A 15284-nucleotide genomic window follows, 5' to 3' on the forward strand; every position below is an offset into this window, starting at 1 on the left:
CCAAAGGGGCGCGGGTCTTCCTGCCGGATGCTTCGGAGGAGGAAAATGAATTCCAGCCCCCAAGCCGGGGCTGGACAGCCACGGGACCCCCCCCCCCCACCACTTGCCTCTAGTAAAGCTGTGGGGGTGAGCCCGAACCCCGTCTCCTAGGAAAGCCACGCGGAGGGGCGGGAGAGGCTGGGGACGGGGCGCGAGGGTCCTGTGGTCGGGCCGGAGGTGCTCGAATGGGACTAGAGTCGGACACTTTTTTTGCTCCCTCGTGGAGGAGAGCCGAGGCCCTGCCAGCTTTATTGCGTTCCACAGCCGGGCTCCGTGCAGGTGGCACCCGCCCTCGGACCGGCTTGCCTTCACGTGATGGCCGAGCCAGTGCCCACCAAGAGGCCCAGTTCCTAAGGAGCCAGCCGCCAGCAGTAAGACTCTGCTGCCCACTTGGGAGGCAGTCAGGGAGGGGCAGGGCCCGAGAGGCCCAGGCATCTAGGCCTCATCTCCAGTGTTGGCTCCCCCTTTCAATCCCTTCGTGGCTAGAGAGGCTGCAAGATCCTGTTCTCAGGTGGCCCGAGAAGGGGAGGAAGAGGAGGTCTGGAGGAAGAACTGAGGAAAGTGGACTGCATGGTCCATCCTGGCAGCTGTCCCGGGGGATGGCTTCGAATATGGGCCTGCGTGGCGGCCACACTGGGGCTGCCAGCCTGGCACAAGGGGCAGCAGTGAGGGGCTGGGCCATGCGTTCTTAGGTGCTTGGTCATGGCAGAGATGTCCTGGGAACACTGGGGGCAGAGGTGGCAAGAGAAAGGCTTCTCCCCTAGAGAAGGTGGAGAAAGACAGGTAAAGGAAGGGCGCTGGTTTGTTCTGAGGAAAGTTAGAATACTCGGGCATCGAAGCAGGTGGCTGTAGTTCTACTTAGAGCTATCAGTGGAAAGGGGACGCTACCACCTGTGTTGGGCTGGAGAAAAAAAGTGCCAAAGGGAAATGGGGCAGCCTGCTGGCTCTGTTCCACTCAGAAGACCCTGCCCCCCAATGCAGAGGAGGGATGGGGACAGAGATACTTGGAAAAAACTCCCCAGGGGCAAGACATCCAGGTACCTGTGTGGACTCTGTAGTTAGTCGACATCTAATGCTTGAGGTAGAATTTCCTTCTGCAAGAGGGACAGGGATAGGGCTAAGACCCTGAGGGCAGTGGTGGGGAAGCCCAAAGTGGGGCCACTGACTTCTGCTAACAGTTCCCATAGGGTGAGGAATAGCCTCCTGGCAAAGTACAGAGAGAGAGAGAGAGAGTGTGGGGATAGACAGCATCTCCCCCAGAGCCACGATGCCCAGCAGGACCCCTCCTGGTGGAGGCCCAGGGAGGCACCTGAGGCTGGTCACCTGGTGGTGACTGGAGGTACCACACCTACTCACCTTCACTGCTTCTCTGGTCAGAGATTTTCTTCTCATTAGAACTGGGCAGAGCTGTCCCCAGTTGGAGGGATCCTAGTAGGAATAGAGTGGGGATAGTGGGGACTGACTGCCCATGCCAAGAGTTCTTCCACACCCAAGGGACTTGGCTTGCAGATAAATAATAGAGATGCCAAGCATGCTGGGGAATGGGAGAACTTACTTGGGCAGGGGATGGAAGATTGGTGGAATCCCAAATTGTCTGGGCCGTGGCCCCAGAGAGCAGCTGGGGGACTCGGAGATAGTAAGGTCTTGAAGGGTGAAGGGAGGGAGAATTGAAGCCTCTTTAGTTCCCTGCTCTGTTGGCAGACCCTAGGTCAACTTGGCCTCTCCAGAGGGTGGCTGGCCTGCTGCTATCTCGGAAAATATGTGCTACAGATGAAAAGACGGTGTTGTACCCTGCAGGAGTGACTTCATGGCCACTCCCCTCCCAATATCTCCATCTCCTATCCCAAGGGCCTCCCTCTTCTTCCACTGGCCCAAACTCACCTCTGATCGTGAGGCCACATTTCTCTCCAGGCTTCAGGGACAGGGGTGCTGTGGGAGGAGGGGATTCTATACCTTGAAGACAGCAGCAGGATGCTTCCAAGGTTAGACTGGTCCTCCTAGCACCAGGGCCTGGTGATGGTGTTCCCTTGCAGTGAGGCTGGCTAGGGGATGGGGATAAGAGGCCCCTCAGACATCCTGAGGTTCCCAAACTCTTACTCAACACTTGGGGAAGGGTTTCTGACAAGGCCACTAGGATTTCTTCCTGCTGCTGCTTTTCTCCCATCTTCTGAGCAGATGTCCTTGATGTTGGCCAATCATCAAGGGGCTTTCCCGATTGCAACTTTATTGATCCATCCTTCCCTCCCCTTGCCTCTCTGGTTGGTTCTTCTGGCTTTTCCTGATACAATTTCAGTCCCTGATATCCCTCCTCAGCCTCTTCCCCAAGAACCCTCCTATACTTCTACTTTGAGGGTCTCTACTCCCAAGGCCCAAACTGCCTCCAGAGAGGACCTGGCTCCCCAGGCCTCAGTTCCAGGGTCTCACCATAAGCAAAGTACAAAAGGTGGGCAAAGATGGGAGGGCTCACCCTCTCAATTAGTGTCTATCATCCCTTCCGGCCCAGCTGTGGGCTGGGAGCCCCTGTGTCCCCACACTGATCACAGTGTTGCAGAGTGCTGGCCGCAGACCATTGGCTACTCGTACTAGTCCATCAACACCATGGGGCCTGTCCAGGGAATGGACTCGGAGGCTTCAGGGGAGAGGCAGCAAAGTGGGGCCCTTGGAGGGGAGGGAGAAAGGTCAGATGAGGGAGTTGTTGGACCACAGCCCCTAGCCCTGGGGTATGAGTAACTTGAAAATTGAAGAGCTAATTCTGTGACCTACCAAGAGAGGAAGAGTTGAAACTACAGTATGAAGGATGAAAGCTAGATCTGAGAGGCTTCAAGTACAGGAGATACCACGACAGGATTATTTCTCCAGTCCTCATACTCCCTTGGTAGAATAAAGTTCCTCTGTGTATCCAGACTGAGGAAGGCCCCAGGGAATGGCAGGGTGGGGATTCCAGGGGTAGGAAACAAGAAGTAGACTTTGAGGGAGCTAGGAGCTCCTCCATTAGCCCCTTCACTGACCCAGAAGCATAGCTAGCAGAGTCTCTGCATGTTCCCCATAGAAGCTGACTGGTGGGTAGAAAGGAGTCAGTACTTAGAGTGACAGAAATGGAATCAGGGATGAGGTCAGGGCTTCAGTGGGAATAAGATGAAATTACAATACCTACAAAGAAAGCTCCAAGGAACTGAGGACTCCCCAACAATGAACCAGGAAGAGGGTGAACTCCTATTCTTAGGGAGTCATGAGAAAGGGAGAAGCTGAGGTTGGGAGATTGAGAAGACCTGAAACCAGGGAGGGTCAGAAACTGGGGGAGAAAAAAACTTTCATGAAGGTTTTCATGAAAGACAAAAGAGGAAGTTGCAGGGGTGAAGGCTACTTCCCAGGTTCAGGAAAGGCTGAGAAAATTGAAAAGGCTCATTGCTCTACATGTCTTAAGTTTGTATTTTGTAAGGCAAAAACTGAAGAATAAAGAAACGTGGCTCTGTGTTATGTCTTGCAAATAGAAGAGGAAACCCCAGGTAAAAGAGACAGAACTTCTTTCAGAGAGAAAATGATTTTCATGGAAAGGGAGCTATAGAGTCTACAAAGGATACAGATCCACAGAGGTCCTAAGTGAGGTTTAGAAGTACAGATACAGTGTGGGCTGGGAGAGAAAGCCCCAGCTAGAGAAAGGAGGGCACTTACGGCTGCAGACACTTCAGGCCTTTGGGTGCTCTTTGGGGCTCCTACTCCCCAGGTCCATTAGCTCCACCCACTTGGGGCCCCCTTACTGGATGCCCCAGTCTACACACCCCCTTAGATGCTCAAGCATTGTGCCCTCGATTTTCTGTTCTTATGACCTTGAGCTCTTTTTCCTAGGGCTGACAGCTGATTTGCAGCTGCTTCTGGGTTGGAAAGATGGAAGCTGTTTATCACCTGGTCCTGAAGGTAAAGGGACATAGTAGATTCAAAGGAGCAGAAACAAGGCAAATACGAAATGGTGGTGTCCCTCACACTGAATCATACTGGGGTACCTCTGATCAGGATTTGCTTAATGGGAATGTTCTGATCAGTTGGTGGGGAGAAGTGTTGCAGGTGGCGTGACTTACAGTATCCACCAAGTTCTGGAAGGGAAATCCCAGGGTAGACTGGAAGAGGCTTTGGGAGGGAGACTTTCTTTCCCTTTCCCAGGATGGTAGCAAGTTGTATTTCTTTGAAATAAAGGCTCAGGGTTTCTTTCACATCCTGCCCAAGAGGATGGATGTCCAGGAGATTTCCCCTCTTCTCACATTTTAGTGCTCTCTGATATGGGATAAAGAAAAGGGACTGAGAAACTCAAATTCCTTATCTTGCCACAAACCCTACACACCCCTCAGTTCCTAGGTTACATCTTAGGACCTAAGACTCCTCTCCCCCGCTCCTATTTCGAGTGCCAGTTGTTCTTTTCTTCCTAGCAAATGTGGACAAAAACGGCTTTAAGAGTTATTCCACCCACCCCCAACAATTTTTTAAGAGGAGACTATTTGTTTTGTCCTTATATGTGCATCACTTAGCACAGTATCTTGAAAGCAGTAGGTGATTTAATTCACGTTTGTTGAACTGAATTACAGCTGGAAGGAATCTTAGGGATTATCTAAACCAATCTCCTTTTTTTAGGTATTCTCTCTAATTTTCTGCTCCCTTTCAAGAAAGTTAGTGTTCTAGCTGTCATGAATAATTAAATTAAGAGTGTGCCACTAGAAGAGAAGATAGAGAAAGGCAGGTGGAGTGAGGAAAGAAAAGTAGTGGTTGTGAATCAGTTGAGGGGGAATGTGAGTCAGAATGAAAAGGAAAATGCAAATAGGCTGTCTATTCATTTGCCCCTCCCTCGAACCTCGAAGAGATTTTCTGTTACTGTGCTTTCGATTCTATGTCCCCACACTCATGGACACAGCCATAAACAAATAAAGGGACACCCTGACAAAAACCTAAAAATATACTGACCAGTGAGTCCATATACACAGAGTTCTCTGCACACAAATAGAGAAACCCTCTCCAATATCTGCTGAAGATATGAGAAAAGAGGAATCAAGAAAGGGAAAGGGACTGGGGAGATGATGTCATCACATTGTGGGGGGTGAGATGTGATTACCCCCACTCTGCCCTGTATCATGTGCCAGTGATTCACTGTTCTGTGGTTTGCCCTTTGATGATCTGGAGGGTTTAGGGGCTGTCCCCAAAAGAAAGAATCCCCTACAAATCAAACCTGGGGGAGAAAGAATTATCACACTGGGATCCTAGGATGCCGACACAAGGTAGAAGCACAGCAAAGGGGCTTCCCCACGTAATGAATGTAAGACCTCAGAGAATAGGAATTCCACGAGTAAAGACCCATGCCCCACTCAATTGGGAGTAGAACAGGGTTTCAATACCAGTTCTGCCACTAACTAGCTGTGCTCAATTCAACAAGCATTTATGAAGTGCCTAGTGTATCCATTTTGTTCTTACCACCACCTTCCTGCCAATAGTTGAATGTCAGATCTTTGAGGACAGAAACTGTTTTCTCTGCCTCTTCCTGTAGCACTTACCACACAGTGTCCATAAAAGAGAAGAAATGCTTGTTGAACTGAACTGAAACAAAGTGGGGCCAGAGCTTAGGAAAGAGATGAGGGCTGGGGGCAGCTGGGAGGCACAGTGGATAGAGCACCGGCCCTGGAGTCAGAAGGACTGAGTTCAAACTGGGCCTCAGACACTTGACACACCCTAGCTGTGTGACCCTGGGCAAGTCAATTAACCCCACTGCCTAGCAAAATACAAAAAAAAAAATGAGGGCTGAATGTTGGGGGCAAGTTATGGGAATAGAGAGTATGATTGAACCCATAGAAGCTGATGAGGTCATTGAGAGTAGAAATAGAGAAGAAAGCACCAGACAGGGCCTCGGAGAGTGGGCAGGGATGATGAGAAGGGTCAGCCAGTGAAGTAGGGAGAAAACCAGAAAGAGCTGATGCAAAAAACCCAGGGAACAGAGAGTTCCCCAGGAGGAGAAGGAGCTGATAAACAGTGCCAAATACAGAGCTCAACTAGGACAAAGACTGAGAAAAGGGCATTGGGTTTATCAGCTGGGAGGTTGGTTCATGTCCTTGGAGGAAGCCATTTCAGTCAAGTGATAGGGTCAATATCTAGACTGCAAGGAAATAACAAGTTCCTAAAGAAGAGATATAAAAGACACCTGCCACATTTTACTGTAGAGATGGAAGGTCCACAAGTGTAGAAAATTATATGAGATTTCTTTCTGATAAAGGGGGAAGGGCAGGAACAAAGATACATTTAGACAATGTACAAACAAAAATGTATCAATACTTTTGTTGTTTAAAAGAAGGCTATTACAACAGCCCAGGCAGGATGATGAGTGCATGAACTAAGGTGGTAGCTTCATGAGAGGAGAGTAGCTTGTGAGAGATGTAGAGGGAAAAAAAAATCAAAAGATGTGGCAGTGGATTGGACGTGTGGGCTAAAAGTGAGAAGCAGAGAATGATGCTGAAGTTTTGGCCTGGGCGACTAGAAGGATGATAGTGCCTCCAACAGGAATAGGAGAGTTTGGAAGACGAGTGGATTTGGTAAAAAATCTGAGTTCTGTTCTGGATATATTAACTTTGAGAGGCTATAGAGCATTCAGTTCATAATGTCCAAAGGGAGTTGATAATGTGGGACTGAAGCTAAGGAGAGAGACTAGGGCTGGGTATATATAGTGGGAATCATCTGCAGAGATGATAATTGTACTTACGTGAGGTGAGAGTATAGTGAAGAGAAGAGAGGGCACAAGACAGAGCCTTGGAGGACACACATAGTGAGCATAACATGGACAAATATGTAGCAAAAAGAAAAGTGAGTCCCCTGCAGCTCTGAGGGTGATATGACTCCAACCGGGACAAGCCTCCTGCTTTGAAGATAGCCTCCTCGGGGGTTGGTAACCCCAGCTATGTCCACCAGGGTCCTTTGCTTCTCACCATGAAGCCGATAACACATTGAGGCCCTTCTAGCCTCAGCTGGGTTGGGTTATGATGGTAGCAGGAAGCGGTATACCTTCAAAGGATGAGTCAGCTACTAGTTGTCCCTGAAAGTTCTCACTTCCCCCACATTCCTCAACAAGAATTTAGCCCCTGCCCCTATCTTCCTAGAGAGGAAACCAGAAAATCATAGATTTTGAGAGCCTAGTCCAGCTCCATGGGAAGATGAGGTAAGGATGGTGAGATACTAAGCAAGGACCTAGGCAGGCAAAAGTACTCTGGATGTGGTGGAGGTGGGCCACAAATCTGTTTCCTTTTTTGTGAAGCATCCAGGGTTAACTGACTTGCCCAGGGTCACATAGCTAGTAAGTGTCAAGGGTTTGAGGCCAGATTTCAACTCAGGTCCTCCTGACTCCAAGGCCAGAGCTCTATCCACTGCGCCACCTAGCTGCCCCCACTGCAGCAGCTTTCTGACTGGTCTTGCCTTAAGTCTTTCCCTACTTTCTTCAGTCAGTATCAATATGATCTTTCTAGATCAAGGGTTCTTAAGATTTTATTTTTATTTCAAGGACTCTTTGGCAATCTGATAAATCCAGGATAATGTTTTTAAATGCATAAAATAAAGTAGAAAGGGCTAAAAAGAAAGACAATTATACTGAAATAGTTATAAAAATATATTCAAAACAAAACAAAACACAGATTCAGGCAGCCAAATGAAGTATCCTTGTTTTCAGCTGTAGGCCTGACCATATCACCTCCTCAATGCACTCCAGTGACTACCTATTTTAAGGATCAAATATAAAGTGCTCTTTTTGTCATTTAAAGTACATTGATTTCCCTCCACACATTTTAAGATCCAGCTACACTGGGCTATTTTCAGTCCCTTGAACTAGACAGATAGTCTGTCTCTTTGAGTTTTCTCTGGCTATCCCCTATAACTGGAATGATCTGCTCCCTCACCTCTTGACTCTTTCCCCGACTTCCTTCAAGATTTGGTTCAAATCTCCCCTTCTACAGGAAGTCTTTCCTTATCCCAACCCCTCCAGATGCTAATGCCTTCCCTTCTCTAATTAGCTTCCATCTTCTCTGTGTATAACGTCTCTATGCCTGTTTATGTACAGGTTATCTTCTCTGTTAGAATATGAGTTCCTTGAAGGACAGGATTGTTTTTGCCTTTCTTTTTATCCCTAATCCTTAGCAAAGTACCTGGCTTCCTTCAGGTCTGTGCTAACATCCCACCTACTACAAAAAGCTTTTCCTAATTCTTAATCTCAGTGATTTCCTTCTGAGACTACCCCCAATTTATCCTGTGTATATTTTGTTTGTCCCATTACACTGAGTCCCTTGAGATTATGGACTAAACATTTTTCCCTTTCTTTGTCTCCCCAGCACTTAGCACAATATCTGACACATAGAAAGTACTTAAGAAATGCTTGTTGATTGCTTAGGTGGCTACTACTTGTTACACAAAGATTCTTCAGTTTAAAAAAGATTTCCCATAAATGTTATTTAAAGAGTGAATAATTGAGACCATGCAAAGTAAGATTGAGTTTACAAAGTTAAATTTACATGTATCTTTTCTCAGGAACACATCTCTTTTGCAAAATGATGTCTTCTTAGCTCTTTTAGAAAATAAAATTTGCCACAGAATTCCCTGAAAAGCAACAATAATAGGGGTCAGATTCTTAAGATCTGGCCTGCTTCCATTAGCAATACAAATGCTTAGATTCCTTAAGAGTCTGGCCAATATGGAGGATGTTCTAATAAACCTTGTCTTTCGCTGAAAGAAGGCTTGGGTCAAATTCATTGAGGCAGCACTGGTGTGTTGTGATTTTGGGGTCCCAGCACCCCTAAACCTCAACATTTTGGTGGCCCTTACAGGGAAGCTACCTAACCCTAAGCTCTTCTCCAACCAAGATTGGAAGCGCACCCACCGTATGCTGTATCTACATCAAAAGTGCAACCAATACTGGAAAGAGTAACCATGGAAGCTGTGTCTTTCGGGTGGAGCCAGTCTCAGGCAAAAGAAGGGGAACATGGCCCACAGACACTGGACTGGAACTTCAAATGTAGTCAAGTGCAAACCTTGCACAGCTTCTGCCCACACCACTCATCTGCAGCTCTGATGGCCACATCTATACCTCCAAGAAATTGGTGACCACAGATGAGAGCCACTAGATAGTGGGACAAGTCAGAGAATCCAAGAATGAGGGAGAGGGAGTTTGATCTAGGAAAGGGACCACACAAAGAGTCATCAGTCCATTGGTCGCTCTGTTCATCACTTATATTTAAGTATTTTACCTTGTAATAATGGAGGATTCAATGGGAATGTAGGGAGCATATAGTATTGCATTGTAAAAGACAAACAAAAGATATCCATTAAAAAAAAATAACAATAATAAACTACATTTAAATGGAATTCCTAGTATCTGACCCCTAGTAAGTTGATCCAAAGTATGCCAGAGAAAGGGTGTAACTAATTTCTTTCATTAAATTGCAACACAAAGAAATTAAAGCCATCTATAGTCATATGAAAAAATGCTCTAAATCATTATTGATTAGAGAAATGCAAATCAAAACAACTCTGAGGTACCACATCACACCTATCAGATTGGCCAATATGACAAAACAGGAAAATGATAAATCTTGGAGAAGATGTGGGAAAATTGGAACACTAATACATTGTTGGTGGAGTTGTGAAATGATCCAACCATTTTGGAGAACAATTTGGAACTATGCCCAAAGGGCTACAAAAATGTGCATACCCTTTGACCCAGCAATAGCACTTCTAGGGCTATATCCCAAAGAGATCATACAAATGGGAAAAGGACCCACATGCACAAAAATATTTATAGCAGCTCTTTTTGTGGTGGCAAAGACTTGGAAATGGAGAGGATGCCCATCCATTGGGGAATGGCTGAGCAAGTTGTGGGATATGAATGTAATAGAATACTATTGTGCTATAAGAAAATGATGAACAGGCTGACTTCAGAAAAACCTGGAAAGACTTGTATGGTCTGATGCTGAGTGAAGTGAGCAGAACCAAGAGGACTTTGTACACAATAACAGCCACGTTATGCAATGACTAATATTGTTAAACTGAACCCTTCTCAGCGTTACAAGGATCTAAGATATCTCCAGAGGCCCCGGGATGGAAAATGCTGCCCACATCCAAAGAAAGAACTATTGAAGTTGAATCACTATCACTTATTTTTACCTTCTGTTGAGTTTTGTTTCATCTTTCTGATGGTTCCTCCTACTGGTTTTAATTTTTACTTACAACTTCACTAATGTGAAAATATGTTTAATGGGAATGTAAATGTAAAGGCTATATCAGATTGTGCGCCGTCTTGGGGAGGGTGGGGGGGAGGAAGGGGGAGAAAAAAAAAATTTTCAACTCAAAAGCATATGGAAGTGATTGTTGATAAATCAAAATAAATTAATAAAAATTTTTTTTTTTAAATTGCAACACAATAACTAGAAAACATACACCTGGTTATAACAGGTGAGCCAGGCCTGGGCTACAGAGAGACCATACAATTATACATGTAGAGGTTTAGATATGGCCAGATAAGATACTACAATAATGCCTGCTAGTAATAATCTCCAGGGATATAATAAAAAAAAGAAAAAGTAAGAAGGAAAGGAACCTTAGCAGCACCAGATCTCAAACTATACTACAAAGCAGTAATCATCAAAACATTTGGTACTGGCTAAAAAAATTGAAAGGTCAATCAATAAAACATTACGTATACAATATTTAGATGTAGCCTAGATCCCAACTTCTAGGATAAGTAATCACTATTTAGTCAAAAATGCCATGAAAACTGAAAAGCAGTTTGGTACAAATAGGTATAGACCAATATCTTACACACTATATACTGAGATGAACTAAAAATGGATATATTGCTTGGACAGAAAATGTTATAAACAAATTAGAAAAGAATAATTTAATTTTCAGATCTATGGATAGGGGAAGAGTTCGTAACCAAAGGGCTAGAGAAGATCATTGAAGACAAAGTAAACAGTTTTAGTTACATAAAATTAAAGTTTTTGCACAGATCAAATGCAGTTAAAATTGGAAGGAAAGCAGTTAACTGGGGGAAAAGTTTGCAGAAAGATTCTCTGAAAAAAGTCTAGTTTTCAAGATACGTAAGGAATTGATTCAAATTTATAAGAACAGCCATTTCCCAATTGATAAATTGTCCAGGGCTATGAACAGGCAATTTTCAAAGGAAAAAAAATCCAAAACTATCAACAACCACATGAAAAAAAATACTCCAAATCATTAATAATTATATAAATGTAAATTGAAGCAACTCAGGTTTTACTGCATACCCAACAGATGGGTAAAGATGGAGGAAAAGAGAGAGAAAAAATAAAAATAAGGAAAATGACAAATGTTCTACGAGACTCTGGGAAAATATGTAAATTAATGCATTACTGGTGACTGTGTGAACTGGATTTAGCCGTTCTGGAAAGCCATTTGGAACTATGTCCAGTGATACCATTACTAAGCTTATAAGCTTGGAGATCAAAGAAAGAGGAAAAGAATCTATAGGTACAAAAATGTTTATAATGGCAAAGGACTGGAAACTAAGAAGCTGTCCATTAACTGGGGAATGGCTAAACAAATTATGATATATAAATGCAATGGAATGCTATTGTGCCAAAACAAACAGCCAGAAGGATAGTTTAAAAAAAAAACCTGGGAGGTGAGCAGAACCAAGAAGACAATTGTTACTCGTACGTACGTACACACACACACAGTAATGTAAGGAAAAATAACTTTGAAAGGCTTAACTATGATCCATGTAATGACCGCCCCCAATGTCAGAGTACCAACGATGAAGCATGAAGCATCATGATGGACTCAAGATTCAGAACGAGACCTATGTTATTTTACATGACCGATGTGGGGATTTGTTTTGCTTGACTAGGTGTACTTGTTTTTGTTGTTTTAAGTCCTGATTCTGCAGGAACTCATTTGGGATTTTCTTTGCAAGGATACTGGAGTGGTTTGCCATTTCCCTTTGGCTCATTTTACAGATGAAGATCTGAGGCAAATGGGATTAAGTGACTCACCTAGGGTCACAAAGCTAGTAAGTTTCTGAGGCTGCTCCTTATGAAGCATCGCCTCTGCTCCTGCTGCCAGGGATCTCTGATACACTGCTGCCACTGCCATCCCTGCCAAGCTTTTGTTGAAGAGAATTTGGGGGGTCAGGGGATCCCACGCTCTATTCACTGTGCCACCTAGCTGACCTGCTAGGTAATACAACAGAAATAAAGTTAATTTGTGAATTTCTAAGTCAATATGTAGCCTGAAGGGACCTGAATCTATCGGAGTTTGACACCATTGATGTAGAAGATATGACCTGAGCTTTGACTTGAATGAAGTGGGCTTCTATGAGGCAACAGAGAGGAAGAAGTACATTCCAGGGACACAGAGCAGCCAGTAAAAAGGCAGAAGACAGGAGATGGAGTGTCATTGGTGAGAAACAGAGAGGTCAGTTTGGTCAGACTGCACAGTACAGAAAGAGAAGTGATGCCCAGTGAGACTGGAAAGATAAATTGGGGCCAGGTTATGTAAAGCTTTGCAAGCTGAAGAGAGCAATATATATTTTATCCTAAAGGAAATAATGAGATGCTAGAGTTTATTGAGTAGGACTAAGTGATGTCAGATATATACTTAAGGAAAGTTACTTTGGCAGCAGTGTGGAGGACAGACTAGAGTGGAGATATATGAGGTAGGGGCAGCTAGGTGGCGAAGTGGATAGAGCACCTGCCCTGAAGTCAGAAGGAGCTGAGTTCAAACCAGGCCTCAGACCAAACATTTGACACGTACTAGCTGTGTGACCCTGGGTAAGTCACTTAACCCCAGTAACCTAAAAATAAATTTAAAAAAAATTTTTTTAAAGAGAGATACCTGAGGCAGAGAAATCAATCAGGATGCCATTGTAATAATATAGGCAAAAGGTGATAAGGGCCTAAGTAGCTGTATGAGTAGAAAGAAGTACAGATGTGAGAGATGTGGTGGAGATAGGAACAGCATGACTTGGCAAGTGAATGGAGAATCGAAGAAAGAAAGAAGGGGCAAGGATAACACCAAAGTTACAAAAACCTGAGAGACTAGAAAAATTGTCTTCAACAGAAATAGGGAAATTTGAAAGATGAGATTTAGGGGAAAGTTAGTGAGTTCTATTTTGGACTTGTTGAGTTTGAAATGTCTCTGGGAGATCTGTCTTGAAATGGATGGCGATTAGGCAATTAGCAACGCAGGGCCAAAGTTCAAGAGAGACTAGGGCTGGATATAATAATAGTTGTGTGTGTCAGTGGTATAGAGTTGACAGTTAAACCCCATGGAAGATGGTGAAGTTACCAAGATAAAAAATAATCATATGAGAAGAGGGGCCAAGGACAGAGATCTGGGGAACACAGTTAATGGCAGTGATATGGATAGAGTCAGGAAAGGAGATTGAAAAGGAATAGTTAACATAGGCAGTCGAGGAACCAGGAAACGGTAGTGTCATGAAAATCCAGAGAAGAGCAAGTATTCAGGATGGTAAAGTGTCAAAGGCAGCAGGGAGACCAAGATGGATAAAAAAAAAAAAAGAATTTGACAATTAAGAGACTATTAGTAACTTTAGAGAGAACTGTTTTAGGTAAGTGATGAGGCTGGAAGCCAGAATGCAAAAGGTTGAAGAATAATTAAGAGGAAGGGAAAGAAAGAAACACATGTAGAAAGTGTTCTCCTTGAGTTTCACTAAGGAGGGCAAGATATAGGATGTTAGCTTGAGGATACCATAGGATTTAGTGAAAGTTTTTTTTAAAAAATGACTGAGGAAGAGTAGTAAGGAAGGAACCTGCAGATGGGGGTGGTCAGTCAAGGTGATTCTACAAGACGAGGGTCCCTAAGAATGATCCCATAATATCTGGGTCCCATAAACAACCATAAAATGTTCGTCCATATGGGATAAACCTACCATAGCACTGGCCCTGTGGGCAATCATAACATCTTACTTTCAAAAAGGATTTTAAAGAGCATATAGACCAACTCATATCTGAAAAGGAATCCCCTCTACAACATCACCAACTGATGTGATAACCAATGATCTTTAAAGCCCAGCCTGAAGACCTCTAGTGACAAGGTACTTTCTAAAGTAGCCCATTCTACTTTCGGACAGCTCTAATTATCAAGAAGTTTTCCTTATGTGGAAGGAACCTAAATCTTCTTTTCTGCAACTGTATTCTCCATATTTGCTGTTTTTATGCTGCAATTACACTCCATTACATTTCGTAATACCAAGATGTATGTTTTGTGGTTTGCCGTATCTCTCAAATTCGTCACTTCATAACCAGCTTCCTATAGCAGACCACATTTCACATGACACAAATCAATCAATTAAAATCGACAAGCATGTAAGTTCTTACCATGAACCAGCCATTACGCTAAGCACTAGGGATACCAAGAAAAGCAAAAAATACTGTTCCTGCCTTCTAAAGTGGGAGACAATATGGAAATAGCTACATATATATGTATGTATATGCGCATGTGTGTCGTGTGTGGGAGCGTGTACACACATACACACAAGATACATACACAGTAAATGGAAGGTAATCTTGGAAGGAAGGCACTGGCAGCCAGGGGAATTGGAAGGAGCCTTCTGAAGGGGAGAGTTACAAGGAAGCTGAAGAAGCTAAGAAGCGGGGGGGGAGAGCACTGTGGGGAGGGGGCAGCCAAGGCAGAGGCCTAAGGCGGAAAATAGTAACCTAGAGGTGAGAGAAGATGCTCCTCCTCTGTCTCTGAGGTCCAGGAGGAGGCCCCCCCAAAATGGGATCTGTGAGTCACCTTACAATCCCACAATGGGGGCTGCGAAGAGCCCCCCAAATGGGATCTGAGTCATCCTAGGAAGAGCCCCCCACAATGGGGGTCTGCGAGGAGCCCACCCCAAATGGGGGTCAGCATGGAGCCCCCCCACAATGGGGCACTCTGGGCAGCCCTCACAACCGGGTCTTTTAAGCGTCCTCCAACAAGGCCTACAAAGTGCCCCCACATTGGGGCTCTTTCACGCACGCCCACTATGCCTGTGAGCCCCCCAAACAGAGGTTCTTCGACACCCCCCCCCCGAGCCCGGAGCTTTCTGAGGAGCCCCGCCCCCACCTTCCCCGCCTCGCCCCAACCACAGGGAAGGAAGAAACGGAAAACGTGGAGTCCCCACCGCTCTGCGGCCTCCTGCTCGCCGTCCACTCGCCCGCCCGCCTCGGCCTGGCCAGGCCGGGCCTCCGCTCCGG

The 15284-nt window shown here is 45.0% G+C and overlaps 1 protein-coding gene and 1 long non-coding RNA gene across 9 annotated transcripts; one reads left to right on the top strand and one right to left on the bottom strand.

The window, feature by feature from the left end:
* Positions 1-521: 521 nt before the first annotated feature.
* ZBTB32 (zinc finger and BTB domain containing 32) lies at positions 522-15284 on the bottom strand. 8 transcript variants are annotated; one of them, XR_013482783.1, is made up of 6 exons: positions 15212-15284; positions 1921-2081; positions 1595-1803; positions 1396-1467; positions 1081-1133; positions 711-799 (listed from the first exon to the last, which is right to left on the bottom strand). XR_013482783.1 is itself a non-coding variant. In XM_078146357.1 (5 exons), exons 1-5 carry the CDS (start codon positions 7009-7011, stop codon positions 740-742), a joined length of 588 nt encoding a protein of 195 aa, XP_078002483.1. In that variant the 5' UTR covers positions 7012-7029; the 3' UTR covers positions 711-739. The 8 variants fall into 8 exon arrangements, 3 of the variants coding, with proteins under 3 accessions (XP_078002482.1, XP_078002481.1, XP_078002483.1); XR_013482782.1 differs by having other exon boundaries at positions 1081-1242; XR_013482781.1 differs by lacking the exons at positions 1595-1803; positions 15212-15284 and adding an exon at positions 6770-7029 and having other exon boundaries at positions 1081-1242.
* LOC144454433 (uncharacterized) lies at positions 744-10342 on the top strand. Its single transcript, XR_013482789.1, has 3 exons — positions 744-822; positions 3886-3954; positions 8874-10342. It is a non-coding gene; the product is annotated as an uncharacterized LOC144454433 (long non-coding RNA).

Source organism: Phascolarctos cinereus, unplaced genomic scaffold (genome assembly GCF_003287225.1).
Source record: "Phascolarctos cinereus isolate Bilbo 61053 unplaced genomic scaffold, phaCin_HiC Scaffold_726;HRSCAF=1367, whole genome shotgun sequence".
Taxonomy (NCBI): Eukaryota; Metazoa; Chordata; class Mammalia; order Diprotodontia; family Phascolarctidae; genus Phascolarctos; species Phascolarctos cinereus.

Coding starts and splice junctions, on each gene's coding strand:
- ZBTB32 (XM_078146355.1), bottom strand. CDS start 7,011: ATGTGTTATCGGCTTCATGGTGAGAAGCAAAGGACCCTGGTGGACATA. Junction 1,468..1,920: donor ATGTGGCCTCACGATCAGAG/GTGAGTTTGGGC, acceptor TATTCCTACTAG/GATCCCTCCAACTGGGGACA. Junction 800..1,395: donor TGACCAGAGAAGCAGTGAAG/GTGAGTAGGTGT, acceptor CACCTTCTCTAG/GGGAGAAGCCTTTCTCTTGC.